The sequence below is a fragment of the Athene cunicularia genome (assembly GCF_003259725.1).
Source record: "Athene cunicularia isolate RWA chromosome 5 unlocalized genomic scaffold, athCun1 chr5_part1, whole genome shotgun sequence".
NCBI classification, from domain to species: Eukaryota; Metazoa; Chordata; class Aves; order Strigiformes; family Strigidae; genus Athene; species Athene cunicularia.
The window spans coordinates 38,225,763-38,246,131 of NW_020799101.1; the positions used below are offsets into that span (position 1 = coordinate 38,225,763).

Here is a 20,369-nt window from a genome sequence, read left to right on the forward strand (position 1 = left end):
GATTTTTCATTAGATGTCATTTTAACGATTATATTGTTCAAGAATAGAGGGCAGTGCATTAAGATGTTTCTTGACCTGTTAATAAAATGTAGAGAGTGGGTTAGATGTCACATACATACTGTAGTAACTTTTAAACCTTCTGAGTACTCTCCTTAAATTCCTTAAATGTCCTTTATGGTTGTTAATATTCCTGTGATTTCAAGAGCACTCTAGAGTGACAAACTACAAAACAAGTGGGAAATACAGTCAGTCATAAATAGTACTTGACTAGTTAGGACAGAGCTTTTTTTTTTTTTTTTCCTTTTAGTTTTGTCTCCGAGTGTGTTCTTAATGTAGTGAGCTTGAATTTGATCACTGATGCATGCATACGTTGCTTTATCATGCAAAACCAACCATTTGGCATGGATGTGCATGCAGAGTAGCTGACTATAAGAAAAGTGGTATAATTTAAATTCACTCTTGGATTATTCTTGTAGCATATGTTATTCCTGTTCACATATCAGTTTACTTGTCTTCAAATTTGAAGCTTTCAGAGTAAATGGGATAATGTGCTTGGAAGACATATTCATAATTCATTTGAAATAAGGCATATGCTAAAATGCCAAACAGATGTGTTGTATGCAAACTATTATTAGGTCAGGAAAAGTAAGTAGAAGCCTGAGAACTGATATGTTTAACATATAACTTCTCAAGTGAAACTAAATAATTCTGTCAATTCTTTTCCAAAGCCATTTTTGGTAGAATACAGTAATACAGTAAAAAATGAGCTTTTTATTAATACTGACTTTCTTTTAGCTTTCTCTTCCTCAGATCAGGTTGAACAGGCTTCTAACCATGGATACAGATCTACTGGAACAGCAAGATATTGACCTAAGCCCTGACCTTCAGGATCACATGCAACCTCAAGAGGAAGCAGCTCAAAAAGTCAAGCAGTACTATCGCTTTTGGATCCTGCCTAAACTTTGGATTAGCATCCATTTTGATAGATTAACTCTTCTGGCTTTATTTGATAGGTAAGATCATCATATATTGCTAGACCTCAGAAAGTAAAGATTAAGAACTGTACAATTAGAGAATTGTACTTATTTACTGTGAAAGATGAAAGAGTAATACAAAATGCAGTTTTTCTAAAATAATGAAGGCTACTCTCCCTTTTTCTTTGGCACCGCTAAAAAGAAAAAAAACCAAACACTTCATGTGAGTGGGGTGAAAATGTATTTGAGTGGTCAAAGAGAGAGGTCGTTGCTACTCTTAAAAGCTAGAAAATAACCTTCTTCAGAAAAACTAATGGAAAGCGTCTAGAATCTGGCATACACTTATATTGTTCTAGCAAACAGAGAGAATTTACCTGCTGTTACAAAGCATTTTCCCAAGGGTCTTCTAATACTGTAACCTGTTGTCCCTGCTGCATTTACTTAGTGGAATAAAATGAAGGTGACTCCCCACAGTTAACCAGCTTTTGGAATATATATAGTATTCAAATTTTGGTAATGAACTTCCTCGAGATAAACAATACAGTAGTGATTCTGTCCAGGCAGAAACACTATTAATTCTGCACTACCCATATCATGGAATTCTCTTTACTCCACTTGGCATATTTTAGCCATGTGAGAGTATTTTTGGTTTCTTCATTACAAAATCATGAATGACAAATTATATACAGATAAGCTATCATGCATGTATTTTTTCACAGGCTTGTAATCATCCTGTGTGAGCCTTGAATATAGATTTGTGTTATACACCATGCTTCTGGTTGAGCATTTGAATTTCTGTTTAAAGTTCAATTTCAGCTATCATTGAAATGGTAGCTTCTGGCTTTGCTAAGACAGTGTGCTAGTATAGTCTGTGTAGGTTCAAATCTTGATGACTTTGCTGCCAGCAGCATAATTCTTGTTAACTTTTCACCCTAACTGTTCCTTTGCAGCTTTTTTTTAGACATAGTTAGCTTTTAATACTATTTTTTTAAAAAATAATTTTTCTCCCTCTAATACAGGAATCGTGAGATCCTTGAAAACGTGTTAGCTGTCATCCTAGCTATTATAGTTGCGTTTCTGGGCTCTGTACTTCTTATAGAGGGCTTTTTCAAGGATATTTGGGTCTTCCAGTTCTGCCTGGTAATAGCCAGTTGTCAGTACTCGCTGTTGAAGGTATTTTAATTTCTATCTTCCCTTTCTATAACCAATAAAATTAAGTGTGGTTAGAGTCTTAAGGAAAAAACTGCGTGTTTATCATTTAAAAATGAATAAAGTTCAGCTTCATGGAAAGTTTGATAGATGGTCATACAAGGTCACTTCACTAGAATGGTTCTGTGTATGTTTGTTAAACAACCCTTTATTTGTTTTTCTCATGCACTTCTTGTTTTCCCAAAGAGGAGCACATTCTTACTGGTTGAAAACAGCCTACAGAAGGAACTTGAAATTTTATTGTTTTGTTTTGGTTTTCCTTAGTTGAGTACACCTCAGTGCATTCATACTAAGCAATTAACATCTAAGCATACTTAGTTTTTATTAGACAGTTGTTAATGGTATTTTTGAATTTTAAGATTGCTTATTTCCTTATGATTAGACCATTAGGGTGGAAATTAGATTTAAAATTGAAGTGCATAACACATTTCATGTTTAAAAAAAGGTAAAAGTCCTAAAAATTTGGTTTGTTTTTGTTAAAACTTTGGCTGTAGAGATATTCTTTGAACAGATTTTATGATTTAGTACATTGTGCTATTTAAAGGCTGTAGAGTGGCTTGACAATTGTAGATAATTAATTGTAGATATTATTAAAAGAACTTTAATCAAGAAAGGGGGGGGGTGGAGGTAAACGCACTTATCTGTAGATTGGGTAACTTTTTCTATTTTGATTTCAGAGCGTTCAGCCAGATTCTTCTTCCCCTCGACATGTAAGTCATGGGCATGTAACCCCGCAGATGTAGAACTTAGGCAATTGATCTTTTGGGCATTTCTCTTACGTACCTTCTCATAAGGCACAAGAGGCTTATGTTGTTTTAGTGTGTGAGAAGGGAACTGATACTCTTTTTTCCCCCCCCATAGGCTTTATTTGTATTTAGCAAGTCATGTCTTCCTTGTTTTAAGCCTAGCTTTTGCTATAGAGCCATGCTGTGATAGGTTTTTTGATTAATCTTTAGTATTCAAGTAATTATTCTCAGAAGTGTTCTTAATGTTGTCATGTGCTGTACTGATATGAACTGACACAGCTTTGATGTTCTATTCTGGTCTTGTAGATCATTCAATTGTCCTAGTGTGTGCACAGCCTTTTTTTTTTTTTTTTTTTTTTTTTTTTTTTTTTTTTTTTTAACTTTATTAAGCTGAGTATGCAATGCTCTAGTGAGCATTAATGTTTGAGTATGGAAATGTTAATGTGCTAGTGTTGCACAATATGTTTATATTCTACTGTGCATCTGCTAGATTGCCAAGACAAAATATTTTTATGTCCTAAATAAGAAATGAAAAAACATTATTCCTCTGCAGCAAGTCAATCACATTATTTTAGTTAATAAGTTGTATGTTTTAATGAACACACAAATTAATTTTTTAAAATTCTAGCAGGAGCAGTATCCGAGTAATAAATTTTATTTGCCTTTTCTTCAGAGTTAATATATTCTATCTTGCTTTTGAAGCCTAGTCAGAGTTTCTCTGGCATTTATTATTACCAGAAATGTACTTTAAAGCTTAATGGACAATAAGGGTAAATATAGCTTAGTCTACCTTAATTTAATTGTTGTGTCCTTGTTATATCAAAGGCTCAAAAAAAGAACTTATATCCCTGCAAGGAAATGCATTAAGGATTTAATGAATAAAACTTAAGTATGTGCTGAGGTGACAGTATATTATTTGATGAACAATGATTAATTTTAGTTATGAAATTGTTTATAACAGAAGAATAACAATTTTTCTGCTAATAATGAAACAAATGATGGTTTGTTTTTTTTTTGTTGTTGTTGAACAGGGTCATAATCGTATCATAGCCTATAGTAGGCCTGTATATTTCTGTTTATGTTGTGGTCTTATTTGGCTGTTGGATTATGGCAGCAGAAACATATCTACAACAAGATTCAGGTTGTATGGAATGGCTTTCACCAACCCATTGCTGCTGCTGTCAGCCAGGGACTTAGTTATAGGTGAGTGACTCTTTCATGGATTTTAGTTGTTTGCTTCACCTCAGTAGAATTTTTTTTATCACTCTGTATCTTGTTATGACTGTTCCTTCTAAATGCAGTTCATTTAGTTTCATTTGGAAAGTAGTTCTAGCTTTGAAGTTTATGGGAAAATTCTCCCCTTCTGTAGCTTTGAAACAAACTGCAGACATGTCAATTAATATGGTGTCACAGGAAAAAAATGTTTTTAGCTTTTTAATTATTTATTATCTTAGTCCCCATAGCTGAACCTTCTGTTCTTCTGTCTTAACTTGGACCAGGATATAATACCCTGTGCTTGGACCTAGCTGCTCAGCAGTTAAAAAAACTTTTTGATTTGGACATTTTTGTGCTCTCTAGAGGGACTTGTGGCAAGTGAGTAGGAGTTCTCTTAAATCAGGTTATTTTTGTTTAGCCATCAGGTAGAACAGTACAGATATAATTTTTAGAAACGTTATAGACAGATTAAATCTAATTTAATATGTCTCTTCTCAGAACAGGCCTATCAGCAATACCAAAAATATATTTTTAGGCTGTATAAGGTACTTTGTGAATGAACTGTACTGCTCAGAATATAATCAATTCTGCTGGCATTGAACACCCCCCTCCCTCCCCCTGCAAAATACCCATCCCAAAGAACAAACAACACCCCCACCTCCCCCTCCCCCAGCAAACCTTTCCCCTGTTTACTTAAAAAATTTTATTGAAAATAGTAACAGCTACATAAACTCGGGCAGAGCCCATGGAGAGGAGAGAGAGACACAATGTAAATGTTTGAAGACCATCTTATCATGGGAACTTCGAGCATACTCTTTAATGGGGCAAAGTTATTTGGATGATCCTCTCTGGATCACCTTTTCGGAGGGGGAAGAAAATCTGTAAAAATTCATCTAAATTGAACACACTTGTTCTTCAGTCATAGCAAAATATCTATGCATGAAGGATTACAGCAGTTAAATGTTATGACTGCATGCCTTCTGTTCTTAGACAGTCTTCTGTCCAAGAAAAATGAAAACTTGATCTTGGTTTTGATTTTTTAATTTTATTTTTGACTTATAATTGATTAATAACTATTACTGACTCAGACATTTTGGGAATTAGTTGTTATTACTTGATTTTAGGAACATCCTGAATTTTATACCTTGTATAGTTTCTCTTTGACTTTCTTGTAGTAAATCTTTGTTTAAATTTAAATGTCTAGAGGGAAGAGGTCTAAGCCACTAATTTACTAACAGAGTATTGTCCAGGCATTTCCAAATGTGCTTTTCTACAGATTTTGTGGATCTATTAATGCACTGTCATACTTCATTCTGTAGCTGTGATGGAAGAAAAAGTTAGCTCAGAAGATAATTTTAACTTATTCAAGATATAAAGCTAGCTTCATTTCCCCTTGGTTATGCCCTGTCAATTTCAGAAGTCTTTTCTTCCCTTTCTGGTCACCTTGAGTCCTTGCTGTAATGTATACCTATATCCTCATAAGTACTACATAAATGTATATGTATTGGTGGTGTGGTGTTTTGTGAAAGTGACCTACTTTTTTAAAAGTACTTAAGAGTCTTTTCCAGGTTTAAAGCCACACTGGCATCTTCACCAGCCTGTGTCCAGTTTGGGATTCATTTCTAAAACGTCTCAGTTCAAGAGTTCTGAATGCTTTTTCATCTTTTATGTTTTACTGTTCTTCTCAGTTACCTTGCATTAGCTTATGTGGCGCTTATTTCTTAGCAATTCTACCAAAAATAATCGGATTGCCGGAACAGCTCTCAATTCTTAATAACCTACACTGCTCCACCCCACACAAATACACACCCTTGCCTTTGCGGCAACGCTTAATGTTGCTGAAGAACTGTTTCAAAAAGCTTTGTGTGTATCGCAAAGCAAGCTGACTGCTAGCAAACATACTTTAACACAAAGTAAAAAGCTTGGTCGCCATTTTTTCCCATTCCCAGTCTTCTAGAACAACACAGCTGCAGGGCAAGGTATGTTTAGATAACGTAGTTGCTGAGTCCTTGCCAACAGACAAGTGAGGACTGGTATAAATTTTTTGTTTAATTCTGTTCCACATATTGGACTTGATCAACTGGTTTAACTCTGCTCCACATTTGTAACGATTATTTTCTGTTTTCACTGAGGTGGTCCCAGTTAGAGAGCAATTCTGTTAAAGACTTTAAAAGCCATCAGCAATGTTGGCTTTTTGCTGGACTGCACTTTTAAAATTATGTATTCTCACATCTATTTTGTAACTTCGTTTTCAGTGGACCCAAGATAGTTTAAGTGCAGGCCTTCACAACAACTGACAACTTTTTAACATGTCAGTGAGAGAACAATTTATTTACCTCCTGTGTAGGCTTCCTTGAGTAATGAATTGAGATAAGGTTTGGCTTGAGAACTCTGGAAAAATATTTTCTTCAGGTCCTGAGTAGCTGGTCCTTAGTCTTATATTTTCTAATTCATATCAGTGAAAAGATGTGGAACTGAGTGTTTTTCTCAAGCCCTGAACTTACATGTTTATAAACAATGTTTAGTTATTTAACAAGGAGTAGGAAAAAAAAAATCAGATTCTCAGTACCTACCTCATGGTAAATATTTCTAATGTGATATTCTTTAGTATCCAACCTTTCTGTGAATATGAAGTTGGAAACTTAAAGTTGAGACTTGTGATTCTTTACAGGGTACTTGAAAATTGGTCACTGAAGTTTTAAGTCAATAAGTTATGGAAAATCTTCCCTAAACTGTCAGATTTTTTCTGCCAGGGTTATTTTCATGGTTTGATCCTTCTGTCCCTCAGAATCTAGAACTTAGAGTATATTGCTGCTTCTGAGTCATATCTGAACTACTTAACAGTTGTGTAAAAAATTGTTATTTATGCATCTTTTATGAAGATAGAAAGTAAATGATATATACAGGTTGGGATGTACCATTCTCTGCATTGTGGCATTCATTTATCTTTGCATTCCTGTAATTTGCAGAGGTTTTAATGGTTCATAGTTACTCATTTTCATTTAAAAAAGTCATTTAGTATCAGAACTTTTCAGAAGTGGTTTGGGAAAACAAGTAAAATTGTCCGATGCTAGTGGCAGAAAACCCAGAGGTGAAATGCTTGACTTCTTTTACATCAGTGTGGCTGGTGTTAGCTTGCTCCTGTAACTCCAGACAGGCAGTTAGGCTCAGATAAGCCTAATTTACAATGAATGAAAACTTACAAATCTTCTAATCTGTAAACACTCTTGGCTGATCTTTGCTAAATAAAAATAGAAAGCGTGAATTGGCCTGTGTCCATTTCTACAGCAATTAAAACAGAAGTACAAGAAATCTTCTGACTACTGGTCTATAACTTCTATATTCAGTCACTTCTGAGTCATGGAAGTAGAGCTTTACATAGTGGGTATTTTCCTTAACAATAATAGTAGAAACACATCAGTGATGTTAAATGGTGTGTGTGATACCCTAGAACTTATATATGGTAATGTACTCTTCAGTTTTATTTTTCATATTCACCACTTTTTCAACTATTTTTTTTCTCCGTAGTGTTTACACTGTGTTTCCCCATAGTATTCTTCATTGGTCTCCTGCCTCAGGTGAATACATTTGTGATGTATCTCTGTGAACAGCTGGATATTCATGTCTTCGGTGGCAATGGTAAGCATTGCTTTTTGTGTCAGCAGCAAAAGCGTTACATCAGGAGCAGCCATCAGATCAGTTGGCTAGTTAAAAAATTTAGTGATTACACTATTTGTATTCCTACCCTCTAAACATAGAATACTAACTGTATCTTTAGAAAAGCTGAAGGTCTTCTGATTGATTATTGAGAAAAAGAGTTACTGTCCTAGTAAGTCTGTCAAAAATAGACTTTCTTTCTCAACTAGTTTCTGTTGCAGTATTCCCATGATAACGCTGTTGAATAAATGAGGAGGTAAATAGTCACATAAATCGCTCTTTAAAAAAATAATTTGTAGGGGAAAATATAAGTAGTTGTGGGTTGGGTTTTTTCTTATGTCAGAGGGGTGTTGCAGCTGGGGGGCTGTCTTTCTTAATCTGAAATATGTTGTATTCTAACCTAATTGCATAACACTGTTTAATGTTTCTTTCTTTTCTATGATATTCAGCTACCACAAGCCTGCTTGCAGCACTTTACAGTTTTATCTGTAGTATTGTGGCAGTAGCATTGTTGTATGGACTGTGCTATGGTGCCCTGAAGGTGAGCAAAATTTTAGGCACAGCATACATTGTTTTGGGTTTTGTTCTCTGCTTCCTTGTATCTTAAATACTTAAGTATGCAGAAAGTGAATTAGAAATACTAGTCTGATTTCGTAGGGTTTTATACTTGCTCAGTTGTGGTGTCAATAAAGGCGATGCAATGGAGGAAAAGAGCAGATTTTTTGCTTTTGAAAGGTGTATGATTTGTGCCTGCATTAACAGGCTCTTTTTTTGGCTGAAAACACATGACATTTACGATGAGTTCCATTTTACATTGTTTTTTGAAAAAAATCACGTAAGTGGCTTGTTTCTTGCACAGTCTTGATATATTTGCTTATTAACCTTGCAAAATGGCTCATGTGAGTACTTTTTTCCAGTGCTGCACCAGAAAGTCTTTTCAAATTAATCTTTACTTGAAAAGAAACCAGGAAATAGTTTATAGTGTCAAAGTGAAGATGTGTGCCTATCTAAAAGGGAAAAAACACCCCAAACCCAACAGCTTTTTGTTTCTTGAAATGTGATTCTGTTTGAAAACAGTGTGATATTGGTTCTGTTCGTTGGTTTCAGGCGTGTGTCAATAATCAAATGCTCTTGGTTCACAATTAATTGTAGCATGTGTGCCTTCCAACTCAGAGTTGCCTGGCTTTTTTCCATTCTGTCACAGAGAGTAAAAAATTGTTAGAGGAAATACTCTCATTATGCTATTGCCCGCAGAAGTTCATTAGCTTTCTGTGAATTTGTAAATATGTCTCATTAGCCTTTTGTAAACACATCTGTTCAAGATAAACAAGCTTTAGTAAAGAATCACTGTCAAATCTTTGCAGATCCAGTATAGATCATGAAAACAAAAGTAAAACCACTGGTTTAATCTGAATTCAGCATCTTAGGAAAAAATGTCTCGGTAAAAACACGTAACTTTCAAAATTTAGAAGTGGTTAAATGCAACTCAGGAATCTGTGGTCTCAAGGAATGCAGGAAATCATAAGAGTTATGAAAAACTGATGATTTTAATGATTAAGATGGTGTAGACTTAAGGGATGTATGTGCTATGCCAGAGTTTCTGATCTATAGTTAGATATAGGTAAATACTGAACAATATTTTTATACTAAAAGTCCTGTTTCATTTTGGTGGAATTGTAGTTAATGTTTCCATTCTCTTAATATGATATACAAAGTTCTTGCATGTCAGATAAGTGTTATACTTCATCTCCTTTTTCTTAATATTTTATTTCTGTCTCCAGGATTCTTGGGATGGGCAGCATATTCCAGTTCTCTTCTCCATATTTTGTGGTTTATTAGTGGCAATATCGTATCATCTCAGCAGACAAAGTAGTGACCCTTCTGTACTTTTGTAAGTAACTCAATTTGTGTCCCTTCCCCAAGGAAGAAGCAAGTCACAAGGGGATGTTATTTATAATGTTGGATGATAGTACAGCATTATGAAAAACAGTATGATATTGGTTCAGTAGCTAGAGAGAGATTCTCTAATTTTGCACCTAGTTCCTTCTCGAACAATAACCTTTCTTTGTGACTTCTGCAAATCACTTGTATGCCAGAATCTGATTTAACTGCCTGCTGGTGTTCTCCAAAATGCCAGTCAGGTGCCATCTTTCTGCTGGTGTGTGTGTGTGCTGAGCAGCCTGTACCCATTCTGTATTTAGAGAGGTGCTCAAAGCACTAGTTTAAGCTGAAGCCCACATGTGGATTTTTTGAACTGTTTCTCTCACTTTGTTACTTGTTCTTATCTTGACTTGTATGTTCAGAGCAGTTCAAATTATTTCACCTCGGATGCAAAACAAGAGGGATCTGTTTTGGTGATGAGTGTTCCTGTCTAGCATGGGGGAACATGTATTCATGTTGCTATTCTGAGTTGGAGTGTTGATCTGATGGTGAGAGTATTTCCGATTCAGTTAATAATTATGTGTGTAAAACGCAATAGTTCCCGTAGAAGAAACACCTCCCACAGAATAGCCAATAGAAGCTCAGTCACATACCTGGGTTAGGCAGATCTTGAACTTGGATTTATATTTAGCCATAATGTTGGATGAATTTGATAAGCAGTAGTCTGGGGTAGGTAGTGAGGGGCCTCTTCTGTTAACAAGGAGATTAATGATTCGTGACTGTTCACACAGAAGGAAAATTCTTATCTTGGGGTTGACAGCTAAACCTTGTCCTGCTACTCTTAGTTCAGGTGACTTTACTTGATAGGAGGTCCTTGTGCCTAGATACCTGTTCTTTTGTTCTTTCCAAGTAATATAGTCTGGATGCTTCAGTTTCGTCTGCAGGTTCACCTGTTTAGCCAGATGCGGAACAGTTAAGAATTGCAATACATTGCAGTATGTAATTGCCTTTGAATATCTAGGGCTCTTTTTGTAGCAAGCTTCCTGTCCGTAAAATGAAGTATTACATATTTCTGTACCACACGGTATTATAAGAAAAATCACATTAAGGGGTTGTGAGACACTTATGCAGCACTGCTAGCCATAGCTAGGGTCTTCTAAAAGCTTCAGCTTAAGTTTTTTGGGCTTTAGTGCTCGCAAGGTCTGCTAAGAATTTAGTAGTTTGGTCAGCATGACTAATTGATTAATTAATCAGGGCAGTACATATTTTTGGTTTTGTTGCTGTTGAAGTTTAAATTAAACCAAAATTGGTGTTGACAAATAGACTGCTTATAAACTTTGCATCAAGTTAATTTTCAGTTCATTTATTTATGAGCTAAAGTTTTGTTTCATGAGTACTAAGAATTACACTTAAAATTCAATATTTGTTCAGTTACTCCTGCTTGATACTGGAGAAACTGCTGTCTGAATAACATCTGGCTACTCGACTTTAATGGTGGTCATCGTGTGCAACCAGAGAACTAATTCTTTTATAGATCTCCTCTTTATAAACTTGCTCAGTCATATGAAAGCAGGATTATTTTTTCTTGCAATAGAACTTCTGACTTTTTCTTCTAAAAACCAGATAGAACAATACGTACTTTTCAGTGGGTTCTTCTTTTGTCTGTCTTTAAGCTCTTTAGTGCAATCAAAATTTTTTCCTAATTCTGAAGACAAAAACCCTGAGGATCCTCTGTCTGAAGTAAAAGATCCTTTACCTGAAAAGCTTAGGAATTCTGTGGTAAGCTTTTCTTTTTTTTTTTTTTTTTTTTTACTTTATGTTGGTTTGTATAGCATCAGTCTGTATCTTACTTAGATCACAACACTTGTTAATTACCATGGTGTTGATTAGAAGGGATGTCAGAGTGATTCCTTCATCTCCAGATGAACCAATGTACTACAGTAAGAGTATAATGCTGATACTGCAGTTTAAGTTATTTCAAAGGAGGTATGTGAGAGTATTGGAAGTCCCTAATGTGAATTCAGCAAAGTATTATTGAGGATTTTCTTCAAGCTCATACTGATAACAATAATTACTTGCTTTTATGCAGAAGTTAGTGGTAAAGAGTGGTAAAACTATACTAACTCAGTATTTCTAGTAATTGTGAGCAAGAGGTTTGTGTGTGCTGTTCCAGAAACAGAAAATAAAAATGGTGAAAAGTGTTGTGGGTTTTTTGTGGTTGGTTAGGTTTGTTTTTTGAAGAGCAGATATAACCTGTTCTACTTACTTTATAAAGCACATACTTTGAATTTTTAAGACAGAGTAGTAATATTTAAACAATACTCTTTTTCACATAGTGGAGCAGTAAGTAAAAAAAAAAAAAAAAAAAAAAAAAGACTTAAGAAACTTAGTATGTTTGATTTGTACAGAAGAAGGCTGAACATTCATTTAATCTAGTGTAGGGCTTGACTGTAGGGAAATAGTATAGATGGGGTTTGTCCTAGTACAGCAGGCACAAGTGTGTCAAGGTCCAGTGTGTGGAAATGTCAAGTAAATATTTAAAGCAGAGAAACTTCAGTTCTTTTAAGGTTTAAGGCAACCTGTGTTGTTAGTCACCAAGGGGGCAGGGGAGCTGAGAACTATGATACATTCTTTCTTTCAGTGTTTTTTAAATCGGGCCTTACTGTTTTTATGTAAATTGCAATCCAAGAAGTTATTGCAGTGATAATTTCTCTGTGTAATGATTTGGCCGATTTTGGAGTAGTTAATCCTTTAATGATTTTCTGGGCTGAAAATATTAATACTGTATTTACAGAGTAGGGAACAGGTATAACCTTGGAGACACAGAGTTTTGGTGGCCTTAAGTACATATTGCCCCCTTGTGACTGAACCTGGCATTACTCGTTTTGTTTGGGGTTTTTTTTTTTTTTGGTCTATTATCAGCAGCTTGTCTTTATTTTGGGGGTGGGGTGTGTGTGTGTGTAACAGAAAAATTCCTCAGGGTCTTTCCAAAGCTATCTTTTATCTTCTGTGAAGGAGAGGGGAAAAGGGTTGAGGAGCCTACTTGTTCCATCTGGTCATTAGCTTTATCTAGGCAGCTGTCTTCCAGAGCTCTTAATTGCTCCATAGTCTAAGCTGTTCTTAGATCATAAATAGGAAATTTGGTTAGCCGTACCAGCTCTTTTGGCAGTGCTGTGAGGGGGGGGTGGGATGTCCTCATACCTCCTCACAGTCCAGAATGAGAGAGAATATATTGGGTATATTAATTTCTCCTACCCCACTTTGGGTATGCACCTTTCCACTTAACCCATTTGAACTAATGCTCTTAGCTGTAAGATTTATCTTGTGAAATTTCTGATCATTTCAATGAAAACAATTAACACTAGCATAATTTGAAAATCTTTAATCAGTTTTGGTGTTACTGCTGGTGGGCATTAAGAATCTGAAGAGGACCACCAAAGCTGCTGTTTTCTAAAATTATTTTGTTTTGACTCCCCAGAGTGAGCGATTGCAGTCTGACCTGATTGTGTGTATAGTCATTGGTGTGCTCTATTTTGCAATTCACGTCAGTACAGTATTTACAGTTTTACAGGTAAGGTGTTCCATCATGTTTGCCATTTGTCTTCTATATACAAATGCTCTAATGTGATATAATGCTTATTCTGGTAGTGCACTGAGTCTCCTAATTAGATTTAGATGTTCTTTTATAGTGGGAGAAGTACATGACTGAAGGTCTTCACATTCCAGTTTTATGTGCTCAATCTTTATTTTAGTTTTTGACACAAGATGCCCTCTTTCACTTCAGCTATCTCAGCTGAATAGTGTCAGGATCATTCTGGAGTAAGGAAAAATGAAACATTTTTTTAAACAAAAAAATTTAAAAGGTTTGACTCTTAAAGATTGAGCTGCTGAACCTTGACTCAGCAATTGCATGATAGCATGGCTGTTTATAGATTATAGGGGAGTACTCCTTTACTGGAATGGTTATTTACAGGACTTCAAAGAGCCTTTGAGTTCCAAGTATTTTACTTGTCAATCTAGCTAATATTACTGCTTTGGATACTTTTAATGTCTATATATGACTCTTACTTCATGATGACATGAGACCAGATCCTGTACTTGAATTTAAGTAAAGGCATTTTCCTAAAGCGTGGCAGTTACTGAATTTCTTATTTTGGTATTGCTGTGATGGAACCATTGGTTAGTTTATGAACAGCCTTATGTCAGGCAATGAAAGTTTCCTGCATGTGTTTTAGAAGAATTTTACCCTCCTGTTGCTGCCTACAGTTAAAGTAAGAAACTAATTTTAAAAAGTATATGTATTTAGGTAGCTTGAGGTTTTCAGGTGAAGTGTCCTGGTGAAGCATGTGTACTAGTTTTTTCTAAGGAAAAATCTCTTCTATTGTATGGCCGGACTTCAGCACTCCTTCCAAATGTTCTTTTCTCCCATGTTTGAGAAACTTGGCTATATGTTCTTCACCAGTTGTATAGTTCAATAGGCTTAGGCTTCACTGATTTTCGGAACCAAGACCTTATAACAAGGTAGTTCCAATTTTGCTGTGACATATCTAGAAATTTAGAGAAAATTTTAAAAGTATAGAAAGCGTTACATGAAATCCAGTCTTTATACCATGTTAATACTACTATTTTATGATTTCTGTGAAGGAGTTTAGTCTTGGTGAGAGGCTTCTTATTCACCTTCTTCTCAAGAGAATATAAGATTAATGATTTGGTTTTCCTTATGCTTACACCTCCTTTTATCCAGCAGATGAAAATGTAAATTGGGTTCAGCTTTTAGAGGATAATAGCTTTATAATTTATAAAATGAAATGCAGATGGGTCAGAAGCAATGGACTATGAAGGAAGATTGGTGTACTATTTTTACTTAAAAATATTTCTCAACTTGGTGAAAATTTGTTAGAAATAGATGGTTTGTTCTCTCACAGGCATTTCTTGTTTGATCTTAAAGTTGGTAGTACAGCTTCTCATTAAGTACGTTCCCAATTTAGTATTATAGGAGCAGGTGCCATGATGCTGGAACAGGTATTATTACTGTATGATTTTAGTTTTAAACACAAACCTTAATTTCTTAAATTCTTCTTTTTAGCCTATTTTAAGTTATGTTCTCTATGCATTGGTGGGTACAGTAGGCTTTGTGACCCATTATGTTCTGCCTCAACTCCGAAAGCAACTTCCTTGGCATTGCTTTTCTCACCCGCTGCTGAAAACCAAGGAATACTATCAGTTTGAAGTCCGAAGTAAGTATTGTTCATGACGCTTTTTTTAAACTTGCTCTAGTTGCTGACCAACTTGGGTTACCTATTTATATACTTTAATCTCTTTTATTATTCTCACCACTGGAGTATTTAATGACATCTAATCTAGAAATGTCTTCATTTCCCTGTTCATCAGGCTTTGATTCCATGACATTTTATGTATCTCCTAACTGACGATGATAATATATTATATGCGCTGTTATCTCAGAGCAGTTCCATTAAAGCGGAGTCTTCAAAATCTGAAGTTGCAGTTTGTGCTAATGAATCCCTTGTTTTTTGTGTAGAGTATGTTTCACTATGTATTTCTTCAAGATACTAAGTTTTCAAGTGTTTTAGAGGATTAGGTATGCTAAATGCTCTTGGAGACTTCATCTTGTCATGGATTTGATTCTTAATGATATTGTTAAAATATTTAATGACAGAAAGTAGTGCAGGTAGCCTACTAATGGAAAAACACACTGAGGAACGAGTCTTGCTAGTTGATCTGCATAGACACATTTGCACCTTGTGCTAAAGTCTGTGTTTCCATGAAATTTTTCCCTGGAGACTGCCGAAAATAACAAGTTAGTTATACTGCTGATCATTTTTCCAGTATGGATAAATAGAGTGGTCTATCCTGAGGAACTGTTGGAGCATTTCTACTAACAGCAGACTTAAGAAATTTCTATTAAAAATGGCTTAGAAACAACCGAAACTACTTTGTTTACTCTCTAAAGTTAGTTTTCAAAGTAAGAATGTAATGAAAAAAGAGTGAGCATATTCTGTTCTTTCAAGAGCAGAGAATTACCGGAATTGATCTGCACACTTACTAACTTTGTAGCAACTATGCAGTGTGTCTTTTCATTGATGTTTAAATTGTGGGTTGTTTTTTTAGTGATTGGGTGTAAAGATGGGTAAATACGAATAGTAAATGTAATATGATGCCAAGTTGCTGTTTGGAGGAAGAAATGAAAAGTGTAACTTGTATGCCTTAAATTTTTAATCTATAAAATTAGAGAAGCTACAGTTGGTGCCCTTTTGCTGATACCCAACTTCAGTATTTCAATATGTACTAGTGTTTTCAGGGAAGATGAAAGTCATATTCAGTGATATTAAATATGTTTGTAGCATCTCCCAGTTTGCTCTCTGTAACTTAAAGAGAATTCATGCCATGTCAACGACTAGTTGTCCTTATGGCTCTATTGTGGAAAAGGACCGTAAGTTTTTGCTGGGACTCATCTAGGCATGTGCAGTCATTCATGTCAATGAAGAGAGGTGGGCCTTTTATGAAGTATGCCTTTAACCCTTTATGTATGCATAATGTTAAACGTAACTTCTGACATAGACTCTTCCAGCCTCTGTTAGTACTGCCTTCTAAAATAAATTTTCTCCTTATCTTCATTTGCATTAATTTGAAATGTAGAAATCCTGTTACATATTTTGCAATTATTGTAGAAGTTTAAAAGAAGTTCTTAAGTCTCAGACGTTTGTGTTGGCAGGTGACATATGCTCCTGTGTGTTGTAGAGTCAGAAACCAGAAATCTTTCGATTCAAAAATGGTTGGAAAACATCCATGAGATAAAATGCATAATGTCAAACAGCTTCATCAGTATCAATGTTGAAATTATTGAAGAGGTGGCAACCCAGTTTTCCTGCTGTGTGTAGTAAGCAAGTAGCTTGCAAACTGCTTATTGTAATACATTTTGTACAGATGCGTAACAGTGCAACAACTCTACTGGGGCTACTGACAGTAGCTTAGAAGGAGCTTCTCTTATTTCGGTTAGATAAAACTATGGCAGTTGAGTATGAGACTGCAGTTAGAGTTTGGCTCTACAAATAACTTGGATCAAAAATCTTTGTTAGCTGAGTTTGATAGTGCAATCTGATTTCTTCTTTTTAATATATCTTGATAGATGCTGCACATGTTATGTGGTTTGAGAAACTTCACATTTGGCTCCTTTTTGTAGAGAAGAATGTTATCTATCCACTGATAGTCCTCAATGAGCTTAGTAGCAGCGCTAAGAATATTGCTAGTCCAAAGAAACTGGATACTGAGTAAGTAGAAAAGGCTATCAGGTAATCTGAGTATGTCTGCTGTGGTGGGAAATTAAATAGTGAGTTCTGGCCTCAATGTGAAGACAATGCAGTTGCCTTAAAACTAAGGCAAGGAATAATTTTTTTCTTTATTTGAAAGCTCTTGCTGAACCAATTCACCTTGCTGACTTAAACTGAATAGAGTATTACAGTGTTAAACTAGGAACCCCCACAAAAATCAGTCATTCAATTCATAGCATATACTGTCAAGATTGTAGGCTGCAGAATTATCTAGTAGTGTGATGTCAGGATTTCCTTGCTGATCTTCAGAGTCTCTAATATGATTATCTGCAAGTTCAGGATGGTGACAGTACATTGTTATTTTGTTAGGTGTAAATTTCAGACTTGTGCAATGATCCCCAAATTCGTGTGCCAGATTGCAACCTCTCTACAGCTTTCTGCTCTCATCAAGGAATTCCCCAGGCCTTCCAGCCCCTACGTATAATCTGTATCCAGATGGAATTGCACATTGCCTCTTAAAGTGAGCCTTAGTTATAATCCATCAAGCAGTGTATCTTACTCTCAGCAAATGAGAGTTCAGTCATAGGCCCTGCATATTTACCTCCAAGAACGGTGGCCAGGTGGCTTTTTTGATTTGAATTTCTATTGATTTAGAAGTGTTATAGAGAAAATAAATCTTGAAACAAACTGAAATATGTATTGGGGCGGCTGTGTGTGTGTGTGTGTTAGATTGGGGGGGGTTTGGTTTTCTAGGTTTAATAATCCCTGCATGTAGTGAATTCTTGCTTTAGATTCATTACTCTTACTACTACAAGATCTTTGGGATGAATATTGTAATCAAATTAATTTAAATGTTATTTTTGTAAGTGGTTCTTTGATTCGTCAGTTACTATCTCTGAAAAAGAATATCACTGCGTCATGAAGTTGCAGTTCCCCCAATATAAACTAGAGCAATATAGTCATATAGGAAATAATGATAATCCAGTGTTCCATTAACATGCTCTTGCTGATTAATATACAGCACTTCTAGCATTTTGGCATCTCAATATTCATAACCTAAATTAAAGACCAGGTTTCTGTTTGGAGTACAAGGATACTTCACCTCTGGTGGGGGGGTGTTCTGTCTTTTTTAGTGAGACTCTTACAAATAATGCTGACCCTTGAACATTGTTTGGCTTGAGAATATTGATAGAAAGACTGTGATAGTAACCTTTTAAAAAAATAATAAATCTGAAGTTGTCTTCAAAAAAACAACCAAATGCTCACCACACCCCTCACTGCAAAAGCTAAACCCAAATCTAAACCTTGAATTTGAAGAGATTGGCATTGCATGACAGCAACAATTTAGGTGGTCTTTAAACTCCTTTCAGACAGCAGATAAGTAACTGTTTTGTGTGAATTTTTTACACAGGTTGGGTGCTTTAATGATCACAATAGCTGGCTTGAAGTTACTGCGTTCATCATTCAGTAGCCCAACGTGCCAGTATGTCACTGTTATTTTCACAGTGCTCTTCTTTACTTTTGATTACAAAAGTTTTACTGAGACCATGCTGCTAGATCTCTTCTTCATGTCCATACTCTTCAGCAAGGTAACCTTCACTCTCTATTTCTAGGTGTTTCAGGTCATCCAAAAGGGAAAACATTCCTAACTGATAGGTGATTTTCCAGATCATCAGTCCTACTGATGCTGTAATCAACACTCGATGAGACCACTAAGACTCTCCTTCCCAAAGCACTTAGGTTGGCTTGAGAAAGCATGTGTAACTTCCTAAACATTTAATGAGGTTCTGTTAGTACAACAACGAAGTACATACTATGTTACTTGCTTCATTGATACATCCTTTTTGTAAGTCTCAAGGCTTCTGGTATACCAGTGTGAACTCTAGGGTGACCAGTAAATTGCTCAGGATATTTGTGTACTGTAAAGTCTGTTGATTCTGAGCCAAATCACTAAAGTTTTCTTCTTTCTTTTTCCTTTTTTTTTTTTTTTTTTTTCCTGTAGCTTTGGGAACTCTTTTATAAATTGAGATTTGTATATACCTACATTGCTCCCTGGCAGATCACATGGGGATCTGCCTTCCATGCTTTTGCCCAGCCCTTTGCTGTGCCACGTATCCTTTGAAAATGCAGGCTTTTTCCTGAAGTCGTGTATTTATAACTTCTGACTGTTGCATTATAATGGATTATGTGTTATAGGCTAAATCTAGTGAATAAACAGGTTTGTCTAGTGAGTATGTATGAAAAACTGTGCACAGTTTCTGCCTTGCTGCAATGCTACAATTATACAGTAGGAATAGAATTCTGTCATAAAAGAAACATGGAGCAAGAGTTAGTTTATTCTGAAAATGACACAGCTTTTCTTCTGACAGTCATTCCTTTCTTTTCCAAGAGTCAATAACTGTGGTTTTAGTACTTGAGTTTTGCATTTTAAGCTTCTGTAGGCTGGTTTGAATGGAGTGTTGTTAGTATTCTGTGTAGAATTTTAAGAAAGAGAGTGACCACCACGTCTAAGTGCCAATTTTTTAAAAGTTATTTTGGTTTTAAAAACAGAAGTAATCCCCTTATTGCTGGAGATACTGTAAAGATACTTTGTTGCATAAAAATTCTTAGACATCTTGTTTTGCTTTCAACTGGTGTTGCTGTCTATTTCAGGTACTATCACAGAAGCCTGAAAAACAGTAGTTGTTGCTTCGCTTTCCTTAATTCTGTTATCCTACAGATTCTGCAATGTTGTTTGTCCAAGCAGCTGTGTCAGCTTTCTTCTCTACTCCACTGAATCCTTTTCTGGGAAGTGCAATATTCATCACTTCATATGCCAGGCCTGTCAAATTCTGGGAAAGAGACTACAAGTAGGTGAAATAAGACCTTTAAAGTTTGTGTCCTTTGTTTTTAATAATGTAACTATGGCTAAATGTGTTGGTTTGGTTTTTTATTGTGGTGAGGGATTTTTGGGTTTGCCTTTTTTTTTTTCTTTCAAGTGTTGCTTTTTTTTTTTTCCTACAGAGGATACTAGTTTATAGCACTGGAAGTTGTCAATGAACTTGTTTCTGAAATACTGTAGCAACTGTTTTTTATACTAGCAACATTTTCTGTAGCTTTCTAGGTAATTTCTAATTAGAGGTATGCCATCCTGGTAATTTTTTTAAAGATAAAAATTATAGTATTGTGAACTGCAATTTTCTTAATGACAGCTATTCAAGTAACAGTAACTTATAACAAGCCAAATGCTCATACAAACTAGCTTTTAAAAAAAAAATCAAGCCACCTTTGAAGCACAACAAAGTGATAAAATTCTAAATATAAAATGCTGGTAGAACATTCTGGTTCTTTTGTAATAGTTCAGTAAAACTTATGCTCTTAACACACCTGTTGGACGTATATTCTTATACTGTAAAATT

General features: G+C 35.4%; 1 protein-coding gene across 9 annotated transcripts in view; it reads left to right on the forward strand.

Moving 5' to 3' along the window:
• The window catches only part of PCNX1 (pecanex 1), an 89,718-nt gene that overhangs the window by 46,606 nt on the left and 22,743 nt on the right, over positions 1-20,369 (forward strand). For 6 of the 9 annotated variants that reach the window (XM_026849050.1, XM_026849059.1, XM_026849055.1 and 3 more), the window contains 14 exons: positions 796-1,013; positions 1,994-2,147; positions 2,861-2,893; positions 3,961-4,132; positions 7,673-7,783; positions 8,251-8,342; positions 9,583-9,692; positions 11,356-11,461; positions 13,161-13,253; positions 14,769-14,919; positions 16,830-16,971; positions 18,383-18,560; positions 18,974-19,082; positions 19,691-19,820. In XM_026849050.1, the coding sequence (XP_026704851.1) occupies positions 796-1,013; positions 1,994-2,147; positions 2,861-2,893; positions 3,961-4,132; positions 7,673-7,783; positions 8,251-8,342; positions 9,583-9,692; positions 11,356-11,461; positions 13,161-13,253; positions 14,769-14,919; positions 16,830-16,971; positions 18,383-18,560; positions 18,974-19,082; positions 19,691-19,820 (1,799 nt within the window). The remainder of the gene's footprint in view (positions 1-795; positions 1,014-1,993; positions 2,148-2,860; positions 2,894-3,960; positions 4,133-7,672; positions 7,784-8,250; positions 8,343-9,582; positions 9,693-11,355; positions 11,462-13,160; positions 13,254-14,768; positions 14,920-16,829; positions 16,972-18,382; positions 18,561-18,973; positions 19,083-19,690; positions 19,821-20,369) is intronic. The other 3 variants (XM_026849053.1, XM_026849056.1, XM_026849058.1) reach the window with 1 other exon arrangement.